At 37.6% G+C, this 27290-nt stretch overlaps 1 protein-coding gene across 1 annotated transcript in view; it reads left to right on the forward strand.

Annotated features, from left to right (window-relative positions):
• LOC124300690 (glutamate receptor ionotropic, NMDA 2B) overlaps window positions 1-26892 on the forward strand; it is a 1918249-nt gene extending 1891357 nt beyond the window's left edge. Inside the window, exon 19 of the mRNA XM_046755014.1 lies at window positions 26358-26892. Within this exon, the coding sequence (XP_046610970.1) occupies window positions 26358-26415 (58 nt within the window). The 3' untranslated portion in view covers window positions 26416-26892. The remainder of the gene's footprint in view (window positions 1-26357) is intronic.
• Window positions 26893-27290: the final 398 nt, after the last annotated feature.

A 27290-nucleotide genomic window follows, 5' to 3' on the forward strand; every position in this document is an offset into this window, starting at 1 on the left:
TGTTTACAAAGGACCAAGTGTCCTTGATGTGATAGTCTGATGTACCTGTTATATTTGATAAGACACAAGAACAAAATCTCGAAATTTTGTAGGTGGGGGAATTGATGTTAGAAACAATCGGTCTGAGAGGAACATTTTCTTTATGAATTTTTGGTAGAAAATATATTTTGGGAGGAAGAGAGTTGTATGTTTTGAGGTGTTTAGCTGAATTGGAATCTATAAATTTTTTCTGTTGCCATAGACTTATCATATCGTTGACTTGTTTTTGTACTTTTAAAGTGGGATCACGAGAGATAAGATTATAGGTAGTCGAGTCGTTAAGGATATCTTGGCATTTTTGTTCAAACTCCATCTTTTCCATGACGACTGTAATGTTACCTTTGTCGGCATCGGTGACCACTAGGTGGTTATTTTGTTTTAAAAATTCTTTGGTTTGTTCAACCTTGGAAGTTATTTCAAAGTGAGAAGTGGGAGGATTTTTGCCAAGTTTGTTGCCAATGAGTTGGCTAATATTTGATCTTACTTTATCTTTGGTGATTCCACTTTTGTTAAAAAGAGCTAATTCTACGCTGCTTACAATATCATCAATAGGTAACTTAGTATTGTTAAATGGTAAACCATGATTAGGGCCGAGTGATAAGGTATCCTTAATTTCAGAAGGTAACTCTGTCTTAGATAGGTTAACCAACCGATTATTAGTGTGAAACTCTTTAGGAGTATGTATAGATTTAAGTTTGTTAAATTTTCTAATATTATCTGTCTTAATAGCATTGAATAAACGATTGGCCTTGTTTATATCCAAGTTGAAGTTTTTATAGTCCAAATTTGTGAATTGGTTCGAGAAGAAAAAGTTGATATTATGATTAAGTTCTTGGATTAACAGCCTTTCCTGTCGATAACATGTTTTAATTTCGAGCGATAGACACTTGTGTTGAAAAAAGCGTAATGCTTTGATGAAGGTTTTTTCACTTGTTAAATGTTGAAGGTTTTTGATTTTAAAATTTAGAAAGTTTGGAATAATTCCAAATTGACGACACTTAAGAAGGAACACTTTACGGTTTTTGATACGTGCTAGTTTTTGCCGGTAGTTCCAGATCTTCTTGGTTTGTGAGTGATTTGTAGAGGAAAGTGATCTCAGGTTAGAAGTGCGGTGTGAAGTAGGATCACGGTGGTACGAGACGTCCACGAAGCCGTTTCGATGCATTGTATTTAGGAAAGAAGTTCGTGACCAGGAGGTAGATTGAAGATGAAAGTTCGTCGAAATTCCGGTCAGGAAGAAGAAGAATTTAATACTTTGAAAGACGTGAATATAAAAAGTCGACGTTTCGGCCGGGCCCTGCCGACCATCCTCAGGAATAAATTCTATAATAATTAACAAAAATAGGATGCTTCAGCATAACAAATCTGAATTGAGAGCAAAGAATATGTTTAAAAACAATATTTGTTGTTGTACAAAATTAGGTGAAAATTAAACAGTTTCAAGAAACTGTCAGAGTGACAGTTTTAGGTTAGGTGTCAAAATTTTGAAAATAGGTTAAACAGAGGAAAATTGGTTGATGAGCAATGAAAATATGTCAGAAAATGCTTATTAATAATTTGGGAAATGGAATTGGGAAAAGATCAATTAATTTTGAGAAGATTACTCACAAAAAATGACGACCAGTACATGCTTAGGTGTTGTTAGTTGTACAGCATTTCGGACGGAAGTGAAGGTTAGCGGGAATCGATCCGTAAATCTATGTTGATCACGTGTGAACTTGATCTATGTTCGAAAGTCATGGAGTACAAAGGCAGTGACCAATCGGAGTAAGGGGCACCAATGATTTGAAAACACGATAATGTAAGCTAGAGAATGTTAGAGTATAGGTGGCTAAGATGTTCAATATCTGTACGTTTGTTAACAGAGTTCCTTTTGTTCTTAAAGATATAGATCATTTCTTTGATGATACGTTTATACCAATTCGGTTCTGTAGCTAGGGTTATAGAGTTGTTGAAGTCGAAATTGTGACCCAGGGTCAAAGAATGATCTGCTAAAGCGCATCTGTCAGTGACATGGCATTTAATATTAGAACGATGACCAGAAATTCTATTTTTTAGGTGTTGTGACGTTTGTCCAATATAACTCATGCTACAGTCTCGGCATGGTATTTTATATACACAGTTAATTTTCTCTAAATTAGGAGTAACAGATTTAAGATGAGAAAACAGTGACAGTTTGGTAGTATTAGATATTCTAAAAGTAATTTCAATTCCCTCGTCATTAAGAATTTTTTTGATTTGGCTAGATAGATTTTCTATATACGGTATAGAGATAGAGTTTTTAAATTTATCATTAACATCAGTTGGATTGTTGGAGTCTACATTCCAATCAATCGAGTTGTACATTTTTTCTATTCTATACTTTTTGATATCATTGATGAATTTTATAGGGTAGCCATTGGAAGTAAGAGTTGTTTCTACAAGTTTTAAATTCTTTTTAAGGAATTGAGGGTTTGATATTCTAAGGCAGCGATCGAATAAGGATATGGCGACAGATTTTTTGTGTTTGATAGGATGATGTGAGTTGAACTTAATGTATCTCCCAGACCAGGTTGGTTTATGGTGCCAATCTAAGATTATGGTGTCATTGTGGTTGATTACCATAGTGTCTAGAGAACTGATTTTACCATCTTTTTCCAACTCGAAGGTGAATTGAATACGTGGGTGAAAGTTGTTAAATTTATTAAGAAGGAGTTGTAAATTTTCATTTTTGACACACGTTATAATATCATCGACGTATCGATAGTAAAAAGGTAGGCTGAAGGGAAGATTTGAAATGATTTTTTTTTTCAAAATGTTCGAGTACCAGATTCGCTACTACTGGGCTAATCGGTGAGCCCATTGCTACGCCAAAAATTTGTTGGTAGAAGTTATCTTTGTAGGCGAAATAGCATGAATCTAAACAAAGTTTGGTGGCGGCTAGGAATTCTTTTTTATTAATGTTAGTGTGACATTTCAAATTAGGCCAGTTTTTACTGATGATCGATATTGCCAGTTTGGTTGGAATGTTGGTAAACAGTGATTTGACATCTAGGGATACTAACAGGTGATCAGGCGGAATTGTTTTTCCCCTGATTTTGTTTACAAAGGACCAAGTGTCCTTGATGTGATAGTCTGATGTACCTGTTATATTTGATAAGACACAAGAACAAAATCTCGAAATTTTGTAGGTGGGGGAATTGATGTTAGAAACAATCGGTCTGAGAGGAACATTTTCTTTATGAATTTTTGGTAGAAAATATATTTTGGGAGGAAGAGAGTTGTATGTTTTGAGGTGTTTTTCTTCCTGACCGGAATTTCGACGAACTTTCATCTTCAATCTACCTCCTGGTCACGAACTTCTTTCCTAAATACAATGCATCGAAACGGCTTCGTGGACGTCTCGTACCACCGTGATCCTACTTCACACCGCACTTCTAACCTGAGATCACTTTCCTCTACAAATCACTCACAAACCAAGAAGATCTGGAACTACCGGCAAAAACTAGCACGTATCAAAAACCGTAAAGTGTTCCTTCTTAAGTGTCGTCAATTTGGAATTATTCCAAACTTTCTAAATTTTAAAATCAAAAACCTTCAACATTTAACAAGTGAAAAAACCTTCATCAAAGCATTACGCTTTTTTCAACACAAGTGTCTATCGCTCGAAATTAAAACATGTTATCGACAGGAAAGGCTGTTAATCCAAGAACTTAATCATAATATCAACTTTTTCTTCTCGAACCAATTCACAAATTTGGACTATAAAAACTTCAACTTGGATATAAACAAGGCCAATCGTTTATTCAATGCTATTAAGACAGATAATATTAGAAAATTTAACAAACTTAAATCTATACATACTCCTAAAGAGTTTCACACTAATAATTGGTTGGTTAACCTATCTAAGACAGAGTTACCTTCTGAAATTAAGGATACCTTATCACTCGGCCCTAATCATGGTTTACCATTTAACAATACTAAGTTACCTATTGATGATATTGTAAGCAGCGTAGAATTAGCTCTTTTTAACAAAAGTGGAATCACCAAAGATAAAGTAAGATCAAATATTAGCCAACTCATTGGCAACAAACTTGGCAAAAATCCTCCCACTTCTCACTTTGAAATAACTTCCAAGGTTAAACAAACCAAAGAATTTTTAAAACAAAATAACCACCTAGTGGTCACCGATGCCGACAAAGGTAACATTACAGTCGTCATGGAAAAGATGGAGTTTGAACAAAAATGCCAAGATATCCTTAACGACTCGACTACCTATAATCTTATCTCTCGTGATCCCACTTTAAAAGTACAAAAACAAGTCAACGATATGATAAGTCTATGGCAACAGAAAAAATTTATAGATTCCAATTCAGCTAAACACCTCAAAACATACAACTCTCTTCCTCCCAAAATATATTTTCTACCAAAAATTCATAAAGAAAATGTTCCTCTCAGACCGATTGTTTCTAACATCAATTCCCCCACCTACAAAATTTCGAGATTTTGTTCTTGTGTCTTATCAAATATAACAGGTACATCAGACTATCACATCAAGGACACTTGGTCCTTTGTAAACAAAATCAGGGGAAAAACAATTCCGCCTGATCACCTGTTAGTATCCCTAGATGTCAAATCACTGTTTACCAACATTCCAACCAAACTGGCAATATCGATCATCAGTAAAAACTGGCCTAATTTGAAATGTCACACTAACATTAATAAAAAAGAATTCCTAGCCGCCACCAAACTTTGTTTAGATTCATGCTATTTCGCCTACAAAGATAACTTCTACCAACAAATTTTTGGCGTAGCAATGGGCTCACCGATTAGCCCAGTAGTAGCGAATCTGGTACTCGAACATTTTGAAAAAAAAAATCATTTCAAATCTTCCCTTCAGCCTACCTTTTTACTATCGATACGTCGATGATATTATAACGTGTGTCAAAAATGAAAATTTACAACTCCTTCTTAATAAATTTAACAACTTTCACCCACGTATTCAATTCACCTTCGAGTTGGAAAAAGATGGTAAAATCAGTTTTCTAGACACTATGGTAATCAACCACAATGACACCATAATCTTAGATTGGCACCATAAACCAACCTGGTCTGGGAGATACATTAATTTCAACTCACATCATCCTATCAAACACAAAAAATCTGTCGCCATATCCTTATTCGATCGCTGCCTTAGAATATCAAACCCTAAATTCCTTAAAAAGAATTTAAAACTTGTAGAAACAACTCTTACTTCCAATGGCTACCCTATAAAATTCATCAATGATATCAAAAAGTATAGAATGGAAAAAATGTACAACTCGATTGATTGGAATGTAGACTCCAACAATCCAACTGATGTTAATGATAAATTTAAAAACTCTATCTCTATACCGTATATAGAAAATCTATCTAGCCAAATCAAAAAAATTCTTAATGACGAGGGAATTGAAATTACTTTTAGAATATCTAATACTACCAAACTGTCACTGTTTTCTCATCTTAAATCTGTTACTCCTAATTTAGAGAAAATTAACTGTGTATATAAAATACCATGCCGAGACTGTAGCATGAGTTATATTGGACAAACGTCACAACACCTAAAAAATAGAATTTCTGGTCATCGTTCTAATATTAAATGCCATGTCACTGACAGATGCGCTTTAGCAGATCATTCTTTGACCCTGGGTCACAATTTCGACTTCAACAACTCTATAACCCTAGCTACAGAACCGAATTGGTATAAACGTATCATCAAAGAAATGATCTATATCTTTAAGAACAAAAGGAACTCTGTTAACAAACGTACAGATATTGAACATCTTAGCCACCTATACTCTAACATTCTCTAGCTTACATTATCGTGTTTTCAAATCATTGGTGCCCCTTACTCCGATTGGTCACTGCCTTTGTACTCCATGACTTTCGAACATAGATCAAGTTCACACGTGATCAACATAGATTTACGGATCGATTCCCGCTAACCTTCACTTCCGTCCGAAATGCTGTACAACTAACAACACCTAAGCATGTACTGGTCGTCATTTTTTGTGAGTAATCTTCTCAAAATTAATTGATCTTTTCCCAATTCCATTTCCCAAATTATTAATAAGCATTTTCTGACATATTTTCATTGCTCATCAACCAATTTTCCTCTGTTTAACCTATTTTCAAAATTTTGACACCTAACCTAAAACTGTCACTCTGACAGTTTCTTGAAACTGTTTAATTTTCACCTAATTTTGTACAACAACAAATATTGTTTTTAAACATATTCTTTGCTCTCAATTCAGATTTGTTATGCTGAAGCATCCTATTTTTGTTAATTATTATAGAATTTATTCCTGAGGATGGTCGGCAGGGCCCGGCCGAAACGTCGACTTTTTATATTCACGTCTTTCAAAGTATTAAATTCTTCTTCTTCCTGACCGGAATTTCGACGAACTTTCATCTTCCATCTTATTTATTCACAGTTTTTTTTATATACGTATATACAAGGTAGTTATTTCAATGTTTGCCACGCGAGGGAAGGGGTGGTCGTAGTCCTATTGCACCGCGGTGGAGACTGCAGCGATGAAGTGCAGCGATGAATTGGTGCGGTCCTTGGTGGCGGCGTATATCGGCTTTCCAGAGAGCTAGGCGGTGTTGGAGGGCGGCGATTCTCCGGTTCAGTCGCTCGTTGTGGAGACTCCCACTCGCTGTCAGACGGTGTCGTCTGAGTGGCCGTTGATACGTAGGTGGGTTGAGGCTCTGGAAACGGAGAGACTGCTGCCGGAATGCTGCGGTAGTAACTTGGTGACGTTACTCTTGTTCTTCTTACATCCCACAGCGATAGCAGGATCGCTGGTGGCCTAGTCAGAGGCCTTGATGGGAGGTCCACACGGTGAAGCACCCACGGAGCTGGTGGGTTGTGTGAACTTGTCTTTTTGGTTGGGCTAGCTGTTGCCAGTTCAACAGAGTCCGTCATGCAGTTGTCAAAGTCTGCGTGCTGGTCTGTGGTCGTAGTGTAGCGTAGCGTTGCGTGGCGTAGCGTGGTGTAGCGTAGTGTAGCGTAGCGTAGCAGTGCAGTTAGTTCGTCTGGTCAGTTTCGGCGAGACCGAAGTGTCCTGCCGATCGGTGAGATCGGTGGTCTCTTATCGCAGCCTCGGTTGGGCTTCAGCAGCAGGAAACCACGTTGGCTGATTGCGCGACGCGCTCGGCTGCGTGGGTGGCGTGAGCGGCGCGCGTGACGTAATACTTTCTTCTGTATCGCGCGACTAGAAAGCGTGAAACGCTTGTTGCGGTGCGTGAGTTGTAAGGCGCGCGACCAACTAGTTGACTTCACAAGGTTGTTGTGAACACTGTCCGATTCGTCAAAGAATGCCCCATATTCAAAGATGTTCCACGGAACAAGAAATTGAATTTGCTATATTCACCGTAAAACTATCAAAATAATCAGTTTGGTCGTGATGCGGTCGCTACACGGATGACGTCATCATTTGCATGCAAAATTCGAGTCAGTTCTGATGGTATGGTTACCGACTCAGATTCAGGCCTTATACCGACCGCGTTTTGTCTGATATTGTGTTGTGCTACTCCCCGGTGGAGAGTATCACCTTCGAATGGTTTGGAACCGAGGAAACTTACGCAGAGGGCGCTTCGATCGATTACAACTATTAGATCCAGGTCAGCGGCACCTTAAATATCTCACTATCTGTAATAAAACTGTGAATATTTTTTTTCTCGGAAATAGCTCAACAAAATTTACCAATAGTCGATAGTCAATGTATTTTTTCCGATCAATAAATGATTGCTACTACTATGAAAAATTCTCCAATGATTATCATAGTTTATTTCGCAAATTTTCAATGATGTTTGATTCAATGAATGAAGGGAACCCAATACTCACACTGAGAATTCGAGTAATATTTGATTTATTGAAATGATTTCTGTATTTCATGTTGGTGCGGTTCAAAACAAAGAAAATCTGACGGAAGCGTAGAACTCAGGAACGTAGATCATATCCTGTGAGACAAGTTGAAAAACAACTTTCTCAAAATGCGCTTTAACGTCACAATAAGCTTCGAAGACAATCATGTTTTAAAGTAATATCAGAACATTGATACGAGGATATTGACTTTTTGGATTCAAGATTGTGTCCCTTGTTCCATAATAATAAATGAATATTTAATTTTCAACGAAGTTCATAAAGATTTTTTTCCGAATAATGTAATCCGATACAATATCTTGTTCATAGTCCTCCGAACCTCACCTTGTAACAAGGATATTTGGAAAGAGTCCCTGTGTTGCAGAAACTATTATAAAATTCTTGGATTTCCATTCGTGCCACTGAATAACTTCTACGTTTCAGGTTCCATTTCCAATCTTAGGATGAGATGTTTTTTGTTCTAGACAATGCTAACACGAAATGCAGAAATAATTGCGGTGAATGGAGATTTACAAGATTTCAGTCTTAGCGTAGGGTCCCGTAAGAAGTGTAAAATTTAATTTAGTTTTAAGCTATCGATAAATTGCAGGATAACTCTCTGATCCAGATTTGTAATAAAAAAGTTAGCGAGTGAGTAAGTCCTGTAGCAGACCAAGTGATTATTTGTAAGGCAGCCTGTACTAGTAAGTAAATGCATACTTGACACTTCACTGGGGTTCCACGAAACCGAAGCACGGGTGATAAGTGCAACTAGCTAACCGGATGACACCGTCAACAAATATTAACTTTGAATACATTTACAACTGAAGTTATTTAACATTTCTAGACTTGGATTGGTTCAGTTTGCCTAGCAAAATTCAACCCTTCAATCTGATTAAGGACTTGAAAGACTATTTATCTGAATTTAATGCTAAAGAGAGTGAAAATAAGCTTCAAAATAAGGTATCAAATTAAATTATATAAAATTTGAAAAATAATGCTGGTCAAGGATAATGCTTGAATAAGGTGCACAGAGTGATTCCACGGTAGAATGAATTAGCAGCAACCGTTGAGTAACAAATTTATCGCTATTGGCTCGATCAAAGCAAAATGATGGGATATTCAGCCACTATGATCTGAAGTGTATCCCGCTCTTCAATTTTGCGTCAACTCATGTTAAGAAGGTGGCGATGGCCTGATGAAATTCACACTGGCACCAGATGTCTGACGGAACAACCAGGTTTGATGGTTGTAATGATTGCACCACTCGAGAAACCAGAATTCTTGCCACCGAAATGTTTTGACCATCAGGTGAGACATAATTTTCTTCGTGTCAATCAAAGTTCAAACTTTGAGCCTGCTGAAAAAAAAACTAAATTTATCATCGAATCCATGTTAAAATATTGTAATAGTCAATGATCACGAAATTAGAAATTTACTCACATGCTTCTATGCCTGACAACTTTAATCCCGCTGTGACAATGAATTATTTCGTACCTTAAAATATCAGAAGCTATCATCATCAGACAGAAGCTTTTGATAGTTTTGGATACAACTACTTTCCAATAAAATGCACAAAACATAAATCGTGAATGACGCGCATTTTTAATTTTATATAAACAAAGAATCTGTTTACAACAAACGTAGTTGTTACTTACCCATCTCTGTTTGTCCAGACTCCCACTTGTTAATGACATTTCACATTGAATTTCATATTTCTACTCGCAATGAATAACACCCAATATCTGTATCATTTGATATTTGCTTTTCCGTTGAATTCTTTATTGCATCTGTTGAATATCTTCCAATATCGACCACGGTATTGCTAAACGATACTATTCTGTTCAGACAATTCACGCTTCGTAAAAATAAACAGCAACATAACCTCAATTCGCGGTTTTACGCGCGAGAGATTCTTGTCTCATTTTGTGCACGTTGGCCCCCTGCTCAGCAGACGGAAACATCGCCACGGGGCGATTTCACCGACCAATGAGATTGAATTATTTGGCGCATGCACATTGACTGCATAGTTTCCAGAGATTGTCGCCGTATACATATTGGGTTATTGGTGGAAAGAAAAGAACAATATGTATTGTATACAATTGAAATTTTGCGCCATAAGATGGCAACAGTAGTATGTGCGTATATGCGAGACTTGTCACCCTTTCGGAAAAGCAGTATTGTCGCACACTACGTTTTTTCTCCTCTGTGCAAGCAAGCATCGTTACGAGACATGCTGTTTTCTATTAAATAAATATCTATATTAGTATCAGCAATCAGTCTACACTGTCGTATAATGTTACCTTTCCCTAACAACAGTTATTTGTCTAATTTAGATTAAGATGATTCATCATCATTATTATACATAAGCCGAAAACTTGATGCAATTGCTGATAAATAGAACTTTCTATTCAAAGCTTCCAACTGTTATTTTCAAACAGTATATTTCTCCCACCACCACCACCACCACCACCACCAATAAAATAGTGGCTATCTTGCGGTGAACATTTGAAACTATGCAGAGTCGATCATCCATGGTGACGCCCTTGCCGCTAGCTCCTCGGCCAATACGGTAGTCTGCCTGTCAGTAAAATCAAACAGAAATATCGATGGTGCTATCTATGATCAAGCCCCTGTCGGTAGCACCTTCGCCGGTAAGGTAGGGTGGCCCTTTCAACACCTCCGTCCATAATGAAGGAATTCTCACGCCCCGTGAGGGGGAGGGTTGGGGGGGGGGGGGGGGGCAACGCTGACAGTGAGTGACGTAGGAAGTGGAGCAGGCTCTGTCGGTACGCCGCAATTGTGGGACCCTATATATAACCCGCTATTGTTAAACGGGATATTTCTAAGTTCAGTACCTGTGATTATCCTAGAAATAACGTCTATGTTATACTATTGGTCAACAATAAAGTTATGAGGCTTATGAAAAATGGGAATAAGGAGAAGATTATGCCAGAGTTTGTAAGATTATGGGCCAAACTCTACTGCTTTACAATCCAAGGTAAAGGCAATAAAAAGAATTCTCAAAGCATGAAAGGCTTAGTACTTTAGAATCTCACGATTGATTATTATAAGCCATGTCACTTTTACATGGCGGATCTGCAATTGCAATAATGTCTGATTTGCGGCAAATAGCTTGAGGTGAGCACTATCACACAAGATAAGTACGCACTTACTTGTAACGACGATGAATGGATAATTTTGTCAAATGAAATTTATGCACTGCCTTGGAAATATCGGGGAAGGTAAAATATGAATATTGTAAATTTTATATTTTTTGCGAATATTGTTAATTTTACGTAATATTAATACTGCAATTATTGTGAATTCTTATGTCAACACTGTAAATCTTATGTCATGTAAACACTATCAATATCGGTGTTTCGGCAAAGTATTGTAACGTTCGTTGATGTTACGGAAATAAAATATGGATCCGCGAGTTTAATTATCAAGTCAAAATCAAGAGCGTGAATTAAATGTTGTGAAAGAGCTTCAATTGCGTAATATGTGTTTCTCATTTAAAGTCTGAAACAAGACTGTTTTTACAATAATGTTGGTTGACGCAGCAACCTCATTCTTTTGAAAGACATAAAAGGTTTATCAACGTTTTTTATCTATGATGACTACTAGATCATTAAAAAGGGGGCAAAACGGGTGATTTCACCCTTTGTAACAGTATTAAATCAGTTAAATGTGTGTCTCGCTACACTCAAAATCGTCCTCACGCATGGACGCACACTCGCGTGCATGTATGTGTATCATCAATGTGTATTCTCGCCTGTAAATCTTCAGTTATCGTTCTCTTCTCTTGCGATACAGATCGCATCATATCTGTATCTGTATCTAATCTCTAATTAGTAATCAATTATCATAATCATCCCGCTTCCTCGCTATAGTCAATCAACACTAATTCGCGGATCCCACGTCGATGATCCATATCTTTTTCGCCTTCTCTCTAAACAATCTGAAATACTGCACATTTTTTATAGTGTAAATACTGTCAATTTTATGTTCAACACCTAAGACTATACTCCTTCCGCTACTATTCTTAGTGGACGCATTGCTATTTCAAAATGTGAATAGCATATGTTAAAAAACAGAATTTTTCATTGAATATATTGAAAAATTGTGAATACAAAAAATTTTTTAAAGTTGAATCAAAGTTATCAAAAAGTAAGAAGCAATTTTTTTCTGATGTGTATTATTATAACGGGTACATTGCGTATGTAATAAGAAGAAATGTGAAAATATTCTTCTGATTTAATGTCTTATCACCATTTTGAAAATAATTATAAATTGTAATTCACATAACTGTTTTATTCAGCCAGCTATCGTTTGAAAGGTAAAATTCTAACTACTTCACATAGAGCTGATTCCCGCGTTTGCTTCATACCTTCGCCACCAGGTAGCAATAGGGGTATGTTACCAAGTTTCTCCTCGTAGAAACCACCTCTAATGGGATGATCTCTACAATCATTAGGTTTTTGAAGGCGCGTGCGATTATCACAATCACTTGGAATTTTCTCAATTTCTTACCTGCTCTGCAATTTTTTTACCCCTAGCATGCTCCAACTGGGCTCATATCGCCATCCCACGAACTCGGAATCTTTTCTTTTGCCCACTCGTTGTACAATATACTATAATCTGTACATACCCCATACTATATCCTACACAAACCCCATTCCATACCCTCTACACAGAAAATAATTTCTATTCATTTTCTAAAACTTTGATTAAAACTTTTGGAACTATTATTTTCATTAAAAATTTTTTTTTCATTTTTAAAAAACGTATTTTTCCCATTTTGATTAACACAGAAAAAAAGTTTCCACTTTTAATTTTGGAAACTTCTTTCTCAAGTTGAGAAAATTTTATATACTATACCATACTATACCCTGATCAACCTTTTGATGCTTAGGTATACGTCGGAGAAGGTGTCGATAAAGTCCAAAAGTGGACAAAAGGTGATTACTGCTATGAAATCTGTATCGACACAGGACCGTTTATCAAGATAACCCCTTTGTTTGCGGCTTCTATAAGGAGTCTGTGAGGAGTTCGATGCATCCTGTGCGTATTTTCATGGAAGAAATACAGAAAGGCAAACTCTCAGTTTCACGCCCATGAACCATCTACAACCAGCTTCAGGGAACACCGATGTAATCCGTATTTTCATTAAAAACCTAGATGAGTGTGTGCTGCCTGAAAAAAAATCCGTAGACATTTTAGAGGAAGCAGTCCGCTACAACCTCTAAGTGGTTGACGAGCTCGTGAATGAACTTGATGACGATATTATGCAATTTTTTGAAGTGAGTGGAGGTTGATCACGGATATTATTCGTGGCCAGAGAATTGGTGTGTAGCATTACATTGAAATATAATAATTGAACTCACAAAATAAATATTCAGTGTTTAATTGAAATTTCATTCACTCTTATACAGAATTCACCTCCATCTCCGCATTCACATTTCTAGATATGTTGTAAACAATGGTACAACTATTACTAATTTCATTTTGTACTTATTATTATATCATACTCACATAATCACTTTATATGTCTTATTGCACTTGTTTTCTTATTCTTGATATATGTGTACAATTGTAATAAAATGCTATTTTTCTAATTAATATTACTTGAAACCGTTCCTTTGTACATATTGTCTACATTTTTTATGTAAACTATTGGATGGCGGACAGTCTTCAACTAAAAGTGTAGGGCCAATATCACGCTGATGGTGTGATGGGCACTCCTCCATATTAAGAACGGATTTTTCACTATCAAGAATCTCAGTCAGCCATGCTCTTTCTTCTGTCCCTTTGTCGTATATGCAACACGGGTATTTCACCATTTCTTTTGCAATCTTCCGCACATCTGTGTGAGATTTTTCACCTGTATTCCACGGTATTCTACGGTAATTGCGTGTTAACCAAGCGTAAGTAGCTCTATTTTCGAGCGGTAAGCCTAACAAATCATAGGCTGGCTTGCAGATGATGCGCCCCAAACTCAATCCATTTACGATGATGACGGCAAGTTCTTTGGGTCTGAGCTTCTCACCACTACCAAGAAAACATTGCATATCCAGGATGATCTCCATATTGTAGACCATTATTGGAGTTATGTGTTGATTTTTCGTTCGTGAGCATTGGTGGAAAACTGACTTTCGTCCTCATGCACATCCACTTTTATTTCCTCACGGTTCTCAGTCGTCCGAAATCGCAAACAAGCAGACATAATTCCGAATTCGGGTGAAAGTCTGTACCCAGGGGTTTTTGCGGTCACTAAATACGTATTCAAAGTCAAAATGTCGAAAAACAAAATGGCGGCATCAATATTAACGGCTACTTTTTGGGGGGTTGATCTGATTTCCGGGAAATTCATTTTTTAGGAATCTCTATGGCTGCCGATGATAAATATGAAGTCAAATTTTGAGAATCACGATTGCAAATGAATTGAATGAATAGAAAATTTTCCGGGCACTTTACATGTAAAGGTTTGGAAAGAAGAGGTTTGGAATAAGGTAATGAATCCCTGTTATAATGATATTGAAAATTTATTTCTATATAATTTTACAATTTATAGTCTTACTCGTTATTCGATGAATCCGAGAGAAAATCATTGTTATCATCTACAGATTTATCGCTTTCATTATTCTTCAAAGGAATCTGACACAATTCCGTAACTGAAAGTAAAATCAATTGTTCAACCGCAACTGTGGTTAATGATCTTATTATTTCAGAGGAACTTCTCGGAAACTAGATATTAGTCGATCTGACGTGTTAGTAAAAGCTTGCAAAACACGTCTTCCATGGTTAGAATTCGGCCACAAATCGCTTTATCAATATACCATCAATTCCCGTTATAGAAGCAGAAGCTTTAGAATTTTCGGAAAACTGCCGAGCTGTATTTCCGTCATTTAAAGTTCCGTAGCCTTGTTTTGGTTGATCAACAATGAGCCCTAATCTTTCACGAAAATCTTGTATATTTTTTTTATTTTCTCTCAAGTCCTTCTTTATCCTCTTCGCGCGCTTGCCACTTTTGTATTTATAATTTGTGAGATACATGCAAGCAACATCCAAAAAACCGTATCCAAGCATGCGGCGACGCTATTCCGAATTTGAAGTAATTTTCAATAATCTGTCTTTCCAACATATTGTCGATATTATCGAATTGTTTAGACGTAACGCCTCAAAGGTAGCAACGAATACTTGACGATATATTCGTTATCGAATTACAAACTTTACCGTCTATCATTGTCAACACAAGATCGAAATCCATGTTAATTTCTTTGTTTTGTGTAAACTAATTTTTCAAAGAGCACAAGGTTTTTTTTGTTGCGCTTCGATACAATCAATTTCCCCCCTAATTGCTTTAGCAGTTTCGTGCAAAAAACATATTTTTTTGTTGTGCGACAAAATCTTGGCGACGAAGAACGAGGATTATTCCAAATAATAACCCATGGATTAACTTTATCAGAGATTTGCAAAGTAACTAGTGAAATAAAGAAAATGTTGGCATCCGATGCATTCCCGTCTTCATCACCGTGTTTTTGTTAGTAAGTGTTGTAAACCAGAAGTGCCATCGTATCCCCATTTTCATATCAATTCTTAACTGTCAAGTTTGTTTTCAGGAAGACTTCTTATAACGTCCGATTTTGCCATTGATAATCGTTTAGCTGTATGGTTTAACAATGCTTGGGAGTCCAACTGTGGCTGCACTCTCAGTTCTAGAAATTTCTGACTTATCAGGGTAACACTTTTTCTTAGCACTTAATATGCTGCTTTAAAGCAGCTATCCTGTACAATTAATTTTGTCGGATGTGGAACGTATTAATTGATATAGACTTTTCGTCACGCCCCTTTCTACAAGAAATGATAATGTTTCATTGCATGACAACACTCTTTCTGGAACGTGTTCTGTATATTTCCGGTACTTTGATGCCGTTGATGGACTGCGTTCTGTGACATCAAGATTCCAGATTCGGAAATTTCCAGAAGCCCGGAGATCCATTTGTGTAGCCAGTTCTTGGACACTGTATTGTTCACGTATCTTGTCTATCATCCTCCGTTTTGACCTGTCATTCAAATCGTCCCAACTTTTCGAAAGACGCCAGGGCCCCGTTGTGTTTCCCGTGGAAGTCTCCGAACCTTCCTTTTTAAATGTGAAAAATACAGGAACGTTGAACTACCTGTCGATTTGTTCAAAGAATCTGTTTTCCGTTCTGTTTATTTGTTTCCACCTTTTCCTGAATTCCGATACCAATGTTTTCATGGCATATTTTTGATTTTGCCGCAAAATGTATGGATGCTCCTGTTTTTTGACAGCTCTGCTTCAACAATTGCATTGAACATGTTAATTTTCTCGTTTAATACCCGTTGTACGAATTCGAAAATTTCCCTCCTCGTAAAGAAAATGTCTTTGGTATTATCCGGGGGATTTGTAAGAATTGAAAAATATGATCACTTCAAAGAATTAATTTCACCGATTTCCTATAAACAATATTTCGGACGCGAAAACTATGAAAAACTGCCGAAAATGCACATATATTCCCCGAAAATATAAAAAACGCGAAACTGGCGGCTATGGGCAGCTATTTTCTGGATATGTTTTGAAGAAATGTTTAAGCATCAATGTCCATTAGGATTTAAAGCCCCGCCCGACCCCACTTTCGACTTATTGCTTTTTATAACACGAATTTTCAGAACATGGCCAAGGAAAACACCACCACCTTTATTGATGATTTACTATTTCACATACTTACGTTCCGGAGAAGAATTCATTTTGCGGAATGCAAATCCATTAAGTTTTCAATATTCTAGACGCGTCTAAACTTGAACTTTATTTTGCCGCGCGACGAGCAAACAATGCGGCAGGCCCGACGCTCACGAATGAAACGCATTCCTGAGCCAGGTACTGACACTCCATCTTTCTTAACGGTCATAATACATACTAAGGGTACTGCAATTATTCTAACCATTAAAGGTCCATAGAAAAAATATCTTTATTTTGGGTTTTGTCCATTTTTTCGGTATTTCGGACCACTGTGCGGTTCAAAGAAGTAGTGGGGACTAATTACAAAGATATGGAGGGGATGATGTGGTTGTTTACATTCAGCAATGTCACGGCGTACAACGGCATGAAAATTTAAATCAGTTGAATTCTTCCCCGCAGTTCCTCAGCTGCGAACGATTTTTCCTTGCCACATTGCACATTTCGGTCAGCTTCTTCGAACCTTTCTACAGAACCCTCACAATTCTTGATGATAAGACGACGTTGTATTCCTTATCAGTCGTAGCCAGAACATATAAATTTTCGTTTTAACAAGGTTTGGATTCGTAATGTTGTATATTCTACGAATATCCAGTTCGGACATCTTCATCGGCTGGCTTTCCAAACAACTGACGATGTTCATTTTTCCAAGATAGATTGCGCTTGATCAGATTTTTTTTCTCAAAAATTAGAACAGCTCGCAGTAAGAACAGTGTAATAATTGATATAATTCCATGTTTATATACCATCTACCTTCACCGCATCCTCCCCTTACCCTCTAATAAGACTCGATGAACATTTCATTGGAATTCTTACTATTATTAAATCAAAAACTGTGCATTCCAAAAATCTATAACAGTTGTATTGGAAAAACATGTTTTGAACCTGCACGTCTCCATCAATGGTTTGAGTTGATGTTTGTAGAAAAATATGGTTGTGAGATAACGTATCAGATAAAGAGTTTGACCCTATAACTGTATATCAATTATTATTGAATTTAAAAGAAAAACCCAACGAGATGTAATTCACGGTATCGATCATGATTACTTATTACGACCAATAGATTTTACATGGCCGCATCAAGAGCTGAAAATTTCCCGCAAAAGTATTGTACAAATAAATGTCTGAAACTTCACGCACGTAGATGAAATATAAGTGAACTGATTAAAATCTAAGCTAGAAGTCGAAGTAGAAGTGAGATATAGCCAAAGTGTGCGAATGCAGTAATTAAGGTACAAGTATTCAGAATAGTAGGAAATACATATAGCTGGGTAAGTGCAATTGAGAACGGTGTGAGTTTTTGAGGTCTAGCTTCATACCGAATGGAAATTGGAAGACGAAAAACGTCTGTAAATTCTTTGAAATAACCTCATAGTCTTATAGAGTTACATGCAATTATAGTTGCATCAGGTGAATTTCTCCAAGAAGGATCTAGCCGGATGAAAATAGTGAATCTGCTTCCACCCATTTTACGATGCTGATTTTTTCAAAAGTTCCTAACCTAAAATAATAAGTTCATGCACAATTCCAGCCTTCTACGTCGAATCCGAAGCGTCTTTGTGCTGAAAAATGTGTTTTCTCGAATTTTGTTGTTTGTAGATACCAAGAGATGACCAGAAAATTTGAAAAATTCTGGAAAGGCAGAAACATCTCAACATTTATGGAAGAATTTTCCCCGTTTTTTTGATGCTAAACTCTATTTTGAATCATAAAATCTTTATTTCAAAAATTATTCTATAGTGTGTTGCGGGATAGTGATCACGATGAGCAGCTATCGATGGCCACATCCACACCCAGCCGTCATGTTATTGCGGCCTATTTCGGGTTCCTAACACGTTGACTATACAGCCATATCAAGCTGGAACCGCCACATTCGAAAATCGAAAAATTTCCTATGGAACAATTGAGGGCTAATTAGAGGCTAATTAAATGCTCTATTTTCGAATTAAATGCTCCGCATTTTTTGAAAGAAACTTGTGGCGGTGCCAGCTTGACATAAACCTGGAACCGCCACACCGAAAAAAAACGGAAAACAAGTGAAATTTCGGAAAAGTGTTGGGGTCATAATTAAAGGCTAATTGAAGGCTCTTGGAATTGCTCATCTTTAAATTAATTGCTCGGCGTTTTTTAAAAAAAACCTGTGGCGGTGCCAGCTCGAGATAAACCAGACTTAAAAAAAAACGGGAACGAGGTCAAATTTCGAAAAAGTGTGAGGGCCATAATTAAAGGCTAATTAAAGGCTCCCGGAAAACCACCCGCTCGAATTAACTGCTCCACCCCCGGGGGTGGAAACCACCAAAAAACTCGAAAAATCGGTGTAACTCTCGGACGCAACAACTTACAGAGTTCGTACGAGTGTTAAAATTACTCCAGAATTAAAGGCTCCCGGAAAACCACCCGCTCGAATTAAGTGCTCCACCCACGAGGGGTGGAAACCACCAAAAAACTAGAAAAATCCGTGTAACTCTCGGACGCAACAACTTACAGAGTTCGTACAGGTGTTAAAATCACTCCAGAATTGAAGGCTCCCGGAAAACCACCCGCTCGAATTAAGTGCTCCACCCCCGAGGGGTGGAAACCACCAAAAAACTAGAAAAATCCGTGTCACGCTTGGAAGGAACAAGTCACAGGGTTTCTAGAGGCGTCAAAATCACTCTTCAGTCAACGACTCTCGATACACTGCCTCTACAAATCAAATGCTTCACAGTCCACCCACAAGAGTGTGATTGAGACACGAACATTACGAATCAACGTAGCAGGTGGATGAAACAGGAACCAGGATTTTCAATGCGAAAAAATGCTCGTGTCGCGTGAATTCGTTACAATTTTTGTGTCTTGTACTTTGATTTCAGCATCGTCACCAACGAACGTCATCCCAGCGCAAATGAAGCGTTGTTTTTGCAGTTATTGATTTCACTTGTGTGGATTGCAGGTGAGTGATGGAGATTATTTTCTATGTACCTTTCTCCACATTATAAACATTACTCGTCACCGCCACCGACGTCACCATCACAGGAACTTAGCCCTTTCTTCTCTTTTCAGACGCTATCTAGAAAGATAGACACAATGGTCTAAATTGTGCTACAGGCTTGAGAAAGTGAGTGCGTTATATAAAGAAAACTCCTACTCCAAATTTCAAATCTTCAGAAGCTACCAATTTTTTTCATGGCCTGGGAGTCAACGATAGCCGGGTCATTTTGGCAACATCAATTTATTTAATGAATCATCCGTGTAACGTATAATAGTAATATGAACATTCTCCAACGCACCACCGTGGCGAGGGCTTACGGGAGAGCTTTATTGACGATTAAAAATCAACAAAAAAAATTCATAGACGCATAAGCGAAAGTGTTCTTACACATTGATTGGAATATAAGAATTTCACAAAATATCGTTTTCCGCCTGAATTTCACGACTGAACTCGTCTTTCACCCGTATAAGCAGGCGTAAAAAAATCTAAAAAAATTTGTATCATCGAGGATGAAATTAATTGCGATGCTTTTTTTTATAATAACAAACACGAAAAGAATATTGTTTCACCTGTAAGATACAACGACGGTCGTCCAGGACTGTGAAACTGCGTTGGGCATGCGGTACATGAGCGACGAGGTTAGAACGCTGCATCTCTACCTGTCTTAAAGACGATCGTTGGTGTTCTGCATGATTGGAAGACCATCGTGAAGCTGTTTTTTCCATGTTATACGATTACTCAGTGAATAAATTCAAACTCTGGCGGATAGTTGTAATAGATCTTTCACCGTAAGAATCGAGACTCAAATATACTGGTAAAATTCGCAAAATTCCACCACTTATGCGGGTGGACGACAAGCGTGTCGTGGAATCCAGGCGGAAGATGATATTTTTCTAATTTTCTTATGTTCCATTCTCTACAAAAATATGTCTATGAATTTTCTGTACGGCGCATCGTTAGCTAGTGATGAAAATCAGAATGAGCCACAAACAATTTTCTCCCATGTAATCCTTATGAAAAATGGAAAAGTGCGATGTGCAACCTTTTAATGTTAAGATCGAGAGCTAAAATTTTGGAAGACGTATTTTCGTGCTGAAATGGAAGTTCTAAACTTGTTTGGAAGTAAAAAAAATTACTTTTTTTATACGATCTAGCTGTACATTCAAAATAGTTGTAAAATTAATTATTCGATATTATTATGAATGTGACTTATAGTTAAGACCTCAAGAAACAAGAAGATATTTTTCCAGTATTTTGGGTATTATAAAGTTTTAAGTGGTTTAATGTGCCGCGAATGCAAACGGCTCATGTTTACCTTTGGTGAGGTACGAAAAAACGGAGTATGGTTTCAGGATGAGGGCTTACATAGCTTTACAGCACATGATGTGAATGCAAATATGTCGGTATATTGTCGATTGATGTTCCCAACACAGAAGAAAAGTTAAAAATGGCAGTTTTGATTATTTCAAAAACTCTTGCAATTGAAATATTTCCCGAGATGTGCGATGCCATGATGGCTAACATCACGGTCGCCTACACACAGTCCACATTCTACTGAAATCATACATGCTGTGAGTACCAATAGCTATTTTGTTGAGTAAAAATGATTTTTGCCTACCGATGAGATTTAATATTAACAATGTGTACTTATAACCAATTACCGGCGAATAAAATTGATGAGTTTTTGATACATAATGGAATTTAACACAGGTCATTCAAATGAATTTAATCGAAGCGCTTAGGCATTGACAAGCTTTTTTTGCTAATTGTCGAAATACCCTCTGTTCGCCTGCATTTTTGTGATCATGATTAATTCATATTTTATTATTGATATTTTCATTATTAATTATTACTGATTTACGATTCTGATTTATGGGTGGATCCAATTCAATGAATCAGGGGCGATAACGTCGGAAATGAACCAAGTCAACGTAGAGTGAAATATGTTTTGGATGACGGTGAATGGCTTATACGGGCAGAACACATTATCGCAGCAAAGTTGTGAACGAAGAACAATTTTCAACAATGTTGACACCTGATCCAATAGCACTCTACATTTATACACCAGCACGAAGTTACGGGCAAAACCAGAAATTACTCTATTTAAAATAGTCTCGGGAATCATGGATTGAAACGGGGTATCATGATTCCTGATAGCGACGAAGTAGTGAACTTTACTGCAAAACGGTCCCGTGAAACTTGAATTCTTTTGTACTACTAACAGTACAGAATGATCGGTTTGATCGTTGACAGAACATGAGATCAACTGAACACTTGAGAATTTTGTGTACCCTGAAATTCACTCAAATTTCTCTGCTGATTTTTGTAGGGCTTGTGTTGTTGAAAATTCTTCTGTTATCAGAGACAATTCAATAATGCATTGTTTTGAAGTGACCGAAATCTGGAAATTAGAACGGATTACGTCAACTTGTATGGAGTTTCTGAAACACAAACTTTTGGACTGTGCAGCGGGGAGCCTATGATTGAGAGATTAATGTAACGCCTCCAAAGACCATCTAACTTAATCCGTCCAAGAGTAACACCGATTTTTCTAGTTTTTGGGTGGTTTCCACCCCTCGGGGGTGGAGCACTTAATTCGAGCGGGTGGTTTTCCGGGAGCCTTTAATTCTGGAGTGATTTTAACACTCGTACGAACTCTGTAAGTTGTTGCGTCCGAGAGTTACACGGATTTTTCTAGTTTTTTGGTGGTTTCCACCCCTCGTGGGTGGAGCACTTAATTCGAGCGGGTGGTTTTCCGGGAGGCTTTAATTCTGGAGTAATTTTAACACTCGTACGAACTCTGTAAGTTGTTGCGTCCGAGAGTTACACCGATTTTTCGAGTTTTTTGGTGGTTTCCACCCCCGGGGGTGGAGCAGTTAATTCGAGCGGGTGGTTTTCCGGGAGCCTTTAATTAGCCTTCAATTATGGCCCTCACGCTTTTTCGAAATTTGACCTCGTTCCCGTTTTTTTTTAAGTCTGGTTTATCTCGAGCTGGCACCGCCACAGGTTTTTTTTAAAAAACGCCAAGCAATTAATTTAAAGATGAGCAATTCCAAGAGCCTTTAATTAGCCTTTAATTATGACCCTAACACTTTTCCGAAATTTCACTTGTTTTCCTTTTTTTTTCGGTGTGGCGGTTCCAGGTTTATGTCAAGCTGGCACCGCCACAGGTTTCTTTTAAAAAACGCGGAGCATTTAATTCGAAAAGAGAGCATTTAATTAGCCTCTAATTAGCCCTTAATTGTTCTATAGGAAAATTTTCGATTTTCGAATGTGGCGGTTCCAGCTTGATATGGCTTGACTATACGCACGTACAAAAAATCAGAGGAAACGAGTGGAAGTTACATTGAGCAGTTGAGTGTACAATTGATTTACTGTCGAAGGCATGGAGAAGACGTGAGGGAGGAAAAAGGGAAGAGAGGTCTATTTGGATATTGTCCCAATGAGTGCTGACTTGAGAGTGTGTATATGGAGGGAAGGATGCGAAGGACTGGCTAATTGTAGTGCAGGAGTAGAGGGAGCATTCTCCTGGCGCGATATGGGAACTGAGGTAGTGAATTGGTAATTAACCCTTTCCGCCCGATCGGTGACTGTAGTCACCCAACGCCCGACGCTCGCTCTGTACGAGCGGCACTATAGTCACCCAACGCCTGACGCTCGCTCTGTACGAGCGGTGACCATTGTAACCCAACCTTTGACGCTCGCTCTGTACGAGCGGTGACCATTGTAACCCAACCTTTGACGCTCGTTATGTACGAACGGTGACCATGGTAACCCAACATTATGTTATAATTTTTTAAGCATTTTTTTTACGAGCGACTGCACTCGCTCTGCGTAAGATAGCGTGGTATTGTGCGTCTGACGGGCGCTTGCAGTTGTTCCGCAAGTACGGACGCTTGCCGCGACTGCTCGGTCAGCGGGGACGGCGCGACGTAGAATGTGTCCGTACCGAAAGGGTTAATAAGAAGAGGATACAGGGTATAAGGTAGCCGTAGGAGTATGGGAAAAGAATCTAAGGTTTTAGAGGACGTAAGAAGTGTATGAACTTTTCTACTATCGTCGAAAAAATCGGCATAATTTTATTCTCCATTCCCTGGAAATTCAGAAGAAAAAGTTTCAAAGTTCAACATTCAGCATATTAAAAAAAAAAGACAACATTTCACGTTTATTGTTGAAAATCCATACATAAATAATTCTTTGGGTTCAACTAACGAATGATCATGACTGGAGTAGTTGTGAGACATAAAAAATAGGTATAAATAATAGGATCTTATCGTTAATTTTGGATATGTTTTGATTTTTTACGTCATTTAAATACTCAAAATGGATTCAATGAAATTTATATGAAGCTCAGGATCATTGCATTGAGCGTTAAAAGTCCAGCCTCCTTGGTACAAATTTTACTTTACAAAGTAATACCATGTTTCTAAGCTTCACATAAATTCCATTTAATCCCTTTTCAGTAACAAATGATGTCGAAAATAAACATATTCAAAATTAGCAATAAAATCTTATTATTTACATTTATTTTTTACGTCTCATAACTACTTTAAAAATGATTATCCTGTGGCAAAAACCCTTCCCGCAATCGAGAGACGAACGCTGGAAGGCGGAAAGGGGCACAAATCGGGCCTGAACTACAATAGTGCACCGGCGTCCCACGGCCCGCCGGCACGCAGCTTCTCTCACCATCCTTCTTTTGGGCGCTAGGTCGCGTGCGATTTTTCTTACCTAGCCTCGAGCCAAACTAGGAGATAACCGGCTAACTCGTTGACGACTCCCGGCCCGAGGGTCATGTGGCGCTGACTAAATCACGGCTACCGCAGCTAAGTGTTAGATAATCTCAAGAAAATTGGTGCAAGGAATAAGGGCCACAAATTAATGTGAACACGCCGCAGATGTAGCGTTACAAGGTGGTTTATTTACCTGGGTGCAGGAGTACAAAAAGTCCTCCACCAATAGGCTCAGTTCTAGCTCTCAGGCACTCACACACACAGTATCGCACTCACGAGGTGATCCTGGACTTTCTTATGTCGCTTGTTGTTAGCGAGTTCCAATTTCGACTGACTGCCCGGCGCCTCGTGGCGGCTCGGGCGTCTTCCCCCTTCCACTCCCCTTTTTCGGAGTACGCGGGCTCGATTTGAAACTCATGGCGCGTTTCGCGCCACAATCTGTTACCCACTCAAGTGCCAAGGCATCATCGCAGCGTCAAGTGCGCCCGTGACATTAGTGCAATAAATCGCGAAATCGCATCATGAAATAATTCAATGTTTTTGGCGTCTCGGGTGGATATTTTCTTGTGAAAGCATGGGTTTAAAGTATATTTCAGATCAAGGAATCCGATTATGACTATAAAAAGTTATTTTTTCCGCGCATTCATACAGTTTTGATTCCTCGAAGTTGACGAAATTTGAATCATTTACTCAAACTGCATAATAGAACAAACTATCATCTTCTTTGTTGATGCATTTTTCTTCAAAGAAATACTTAAATATACTTCTTTTCAGTCTAAATACGCAATTTCAAAAATTACCGAGTCAGTGTGATTTATTTTACTGTATAACTATAGAGTACATAAAAAAATTACCTGATATGTTTTGAAATTACGTATTTGGAATAAAAAATGTTATAAACAATGTTTTTTAACAGAAAAATGCATACTGAATAAGAAGCTATTTGAAAAAATGGTTAAAGGTTCGTCAACTTCGAGGTTTCACAACTGCATGAATGCTTGACAAAAATAACTTTTTATGGTCATTGTCGACTTTCTTGACCTCAGATATAATTGAAATCCATGCTTCCAGAAGTAATTATTCAATTGAGACACCAAAAACATTAAATTATTTCATGACGCCATTTCACAATTTCTTGCTTCAATGTCACGGGCGCGCTTGATTCCGCTATGACTCCTTGGCACTTAGGTGGTGAATTAAACCCAAAGAATGATTTAGATAGATCGAAAAATCACGTTTTTTCAGCACAAAGAGCCCTTGGAATCGATTAGAAATATCCAAATTTGCACAAATATTTTTTTACGGATTATGAACTTCTGAAAAAATCGTAATCACAATATTCGGTAGTGGCAGATTCACTATTCTTATCCGGCTTGTCCCTTTGTTACTTTCGAATAAATTGGCGAAAAATTTGAGAAAACTAGAAAATATTTCTTGAAATATGTAGTCTGTAATAAAAAAACAGAAACAAAAAACGAACAAATGAAAAATGGTTGGGTCGAAAACTCACTGCCTTCGCATGGAAGGCCACAAATATTTTATATACTCCAATAGTAAAGAGTGCAGAAACTCGGTGAATGAATCGCTCATTTAAAGGTAAATCGCTCAACTTGGGGCAGAGGCTACACCATGGGGTTATCCCAAACTTGGAAATAGACTTTCGATTTACAGATAACCTAAATCTCGACCTAAACGTTCAATTCAGAGGTGAACTTGCATTTAAGGGGTAGGAATTTACCTATTGAAATTGGAGGTTGATTTGAGTGTGCATTTCTAGGTGAATTAAGGTTTTTTTTCTACCGAATCTCCATAATCTATGCTCAAACTATCTAAGGTGAAGAGTTTTTTCTTATTTACAATCTGAACACATTTTGACACTTACATATACTAGTCAAGACCCTTCCGCCCCGAGTACTAGAGGTCAACAAATTTGACTAAAAGGTAATATGAACTTTTTTTTTGCAGGATATTCAACGAAGATACATCGAGGACGGAAGTAGCAGAGATGGAAACAGTTCTGTGATGTTCGGACAAAAATGACCATTTCACCGACAACAACGCTTGTACATGACAACACCTTTAACAGAATACTGATTTATTATGAGTATTCCTACGCAAAGTTGAAGAAGGTGTTGGGTTATCTCTGATTAAGAAATTGATTAAAAAACTACTTATGTTAAATCAAGTCTTACGACTTGAAATACTATAGAAGAAGTTCTATGAATCATGTCAAAGAATCATTTTTGAGAAGTTAGTGAACGCGTAAGTGGCGGAGATTGTCTTCCACTTCTTAACTTATTGCACTTTTTCAGGACAATCCCGGAGGATAAGAAGTATACATGTCAAATGTATCAGAAAATATGTGTGGCACATATTGTAAGAATGACACATTATACGTAAGAACTGCATATCGTGTACATTGAAGATCTATGAAAAATAATTTCAATGGAAACGAGAGTGATTAAACATTCATGTATCTATAACATATATCTCAGTTATAGTCCAGTCAAGATAGGTTTTTGCTTTGCATTAATTCCGTTTTCGTTTCTTCTTGGTTCAATCGTGGGGGGGGGGGGGGGGGGTGGTCACTTAGAGTCCTTAATCCAAAAGTCGACCAAATCAGCCCCCTGCTATCGCTGCCATCTTGAATTTTATGAAAAATGGTTTTTCTTGAATAACTCGGCCATTTTCAATTTTAACGAAATATGGTAAAGACAAAAGTTGTAGGAAATTTAATTTTCGAATTGAACCTGAAAATAGCGGTGAAGTAAAACTATTGTATTATCTTGTTTATTTTTGACTTTAGAGCATAAATGCCTCTTTTTCTTTGCCGTTGGCGTACTACTACCTTAAATATTGACTGTAGCAAAAAAAAGGTAGGGACCAAAATTGTTGAAA

Source organism: Neodiprion virginianus, chromosome 3 (assembly GCF_021901495.1).
Source record: "Neodiprion virginianus isolate iyNeoVirg1 chromosome 3, iyNeoVirg1.1, whole genome shotgun sequence".
In the NCBI taxonomy this organism is placed as follows: domain Eukaryota; kingdom Metazoa; phylum Arthropoda; class Insecta; order Hymenoptera; family Diprionidae; genus Neodiprion; species Neodiprion virginianus.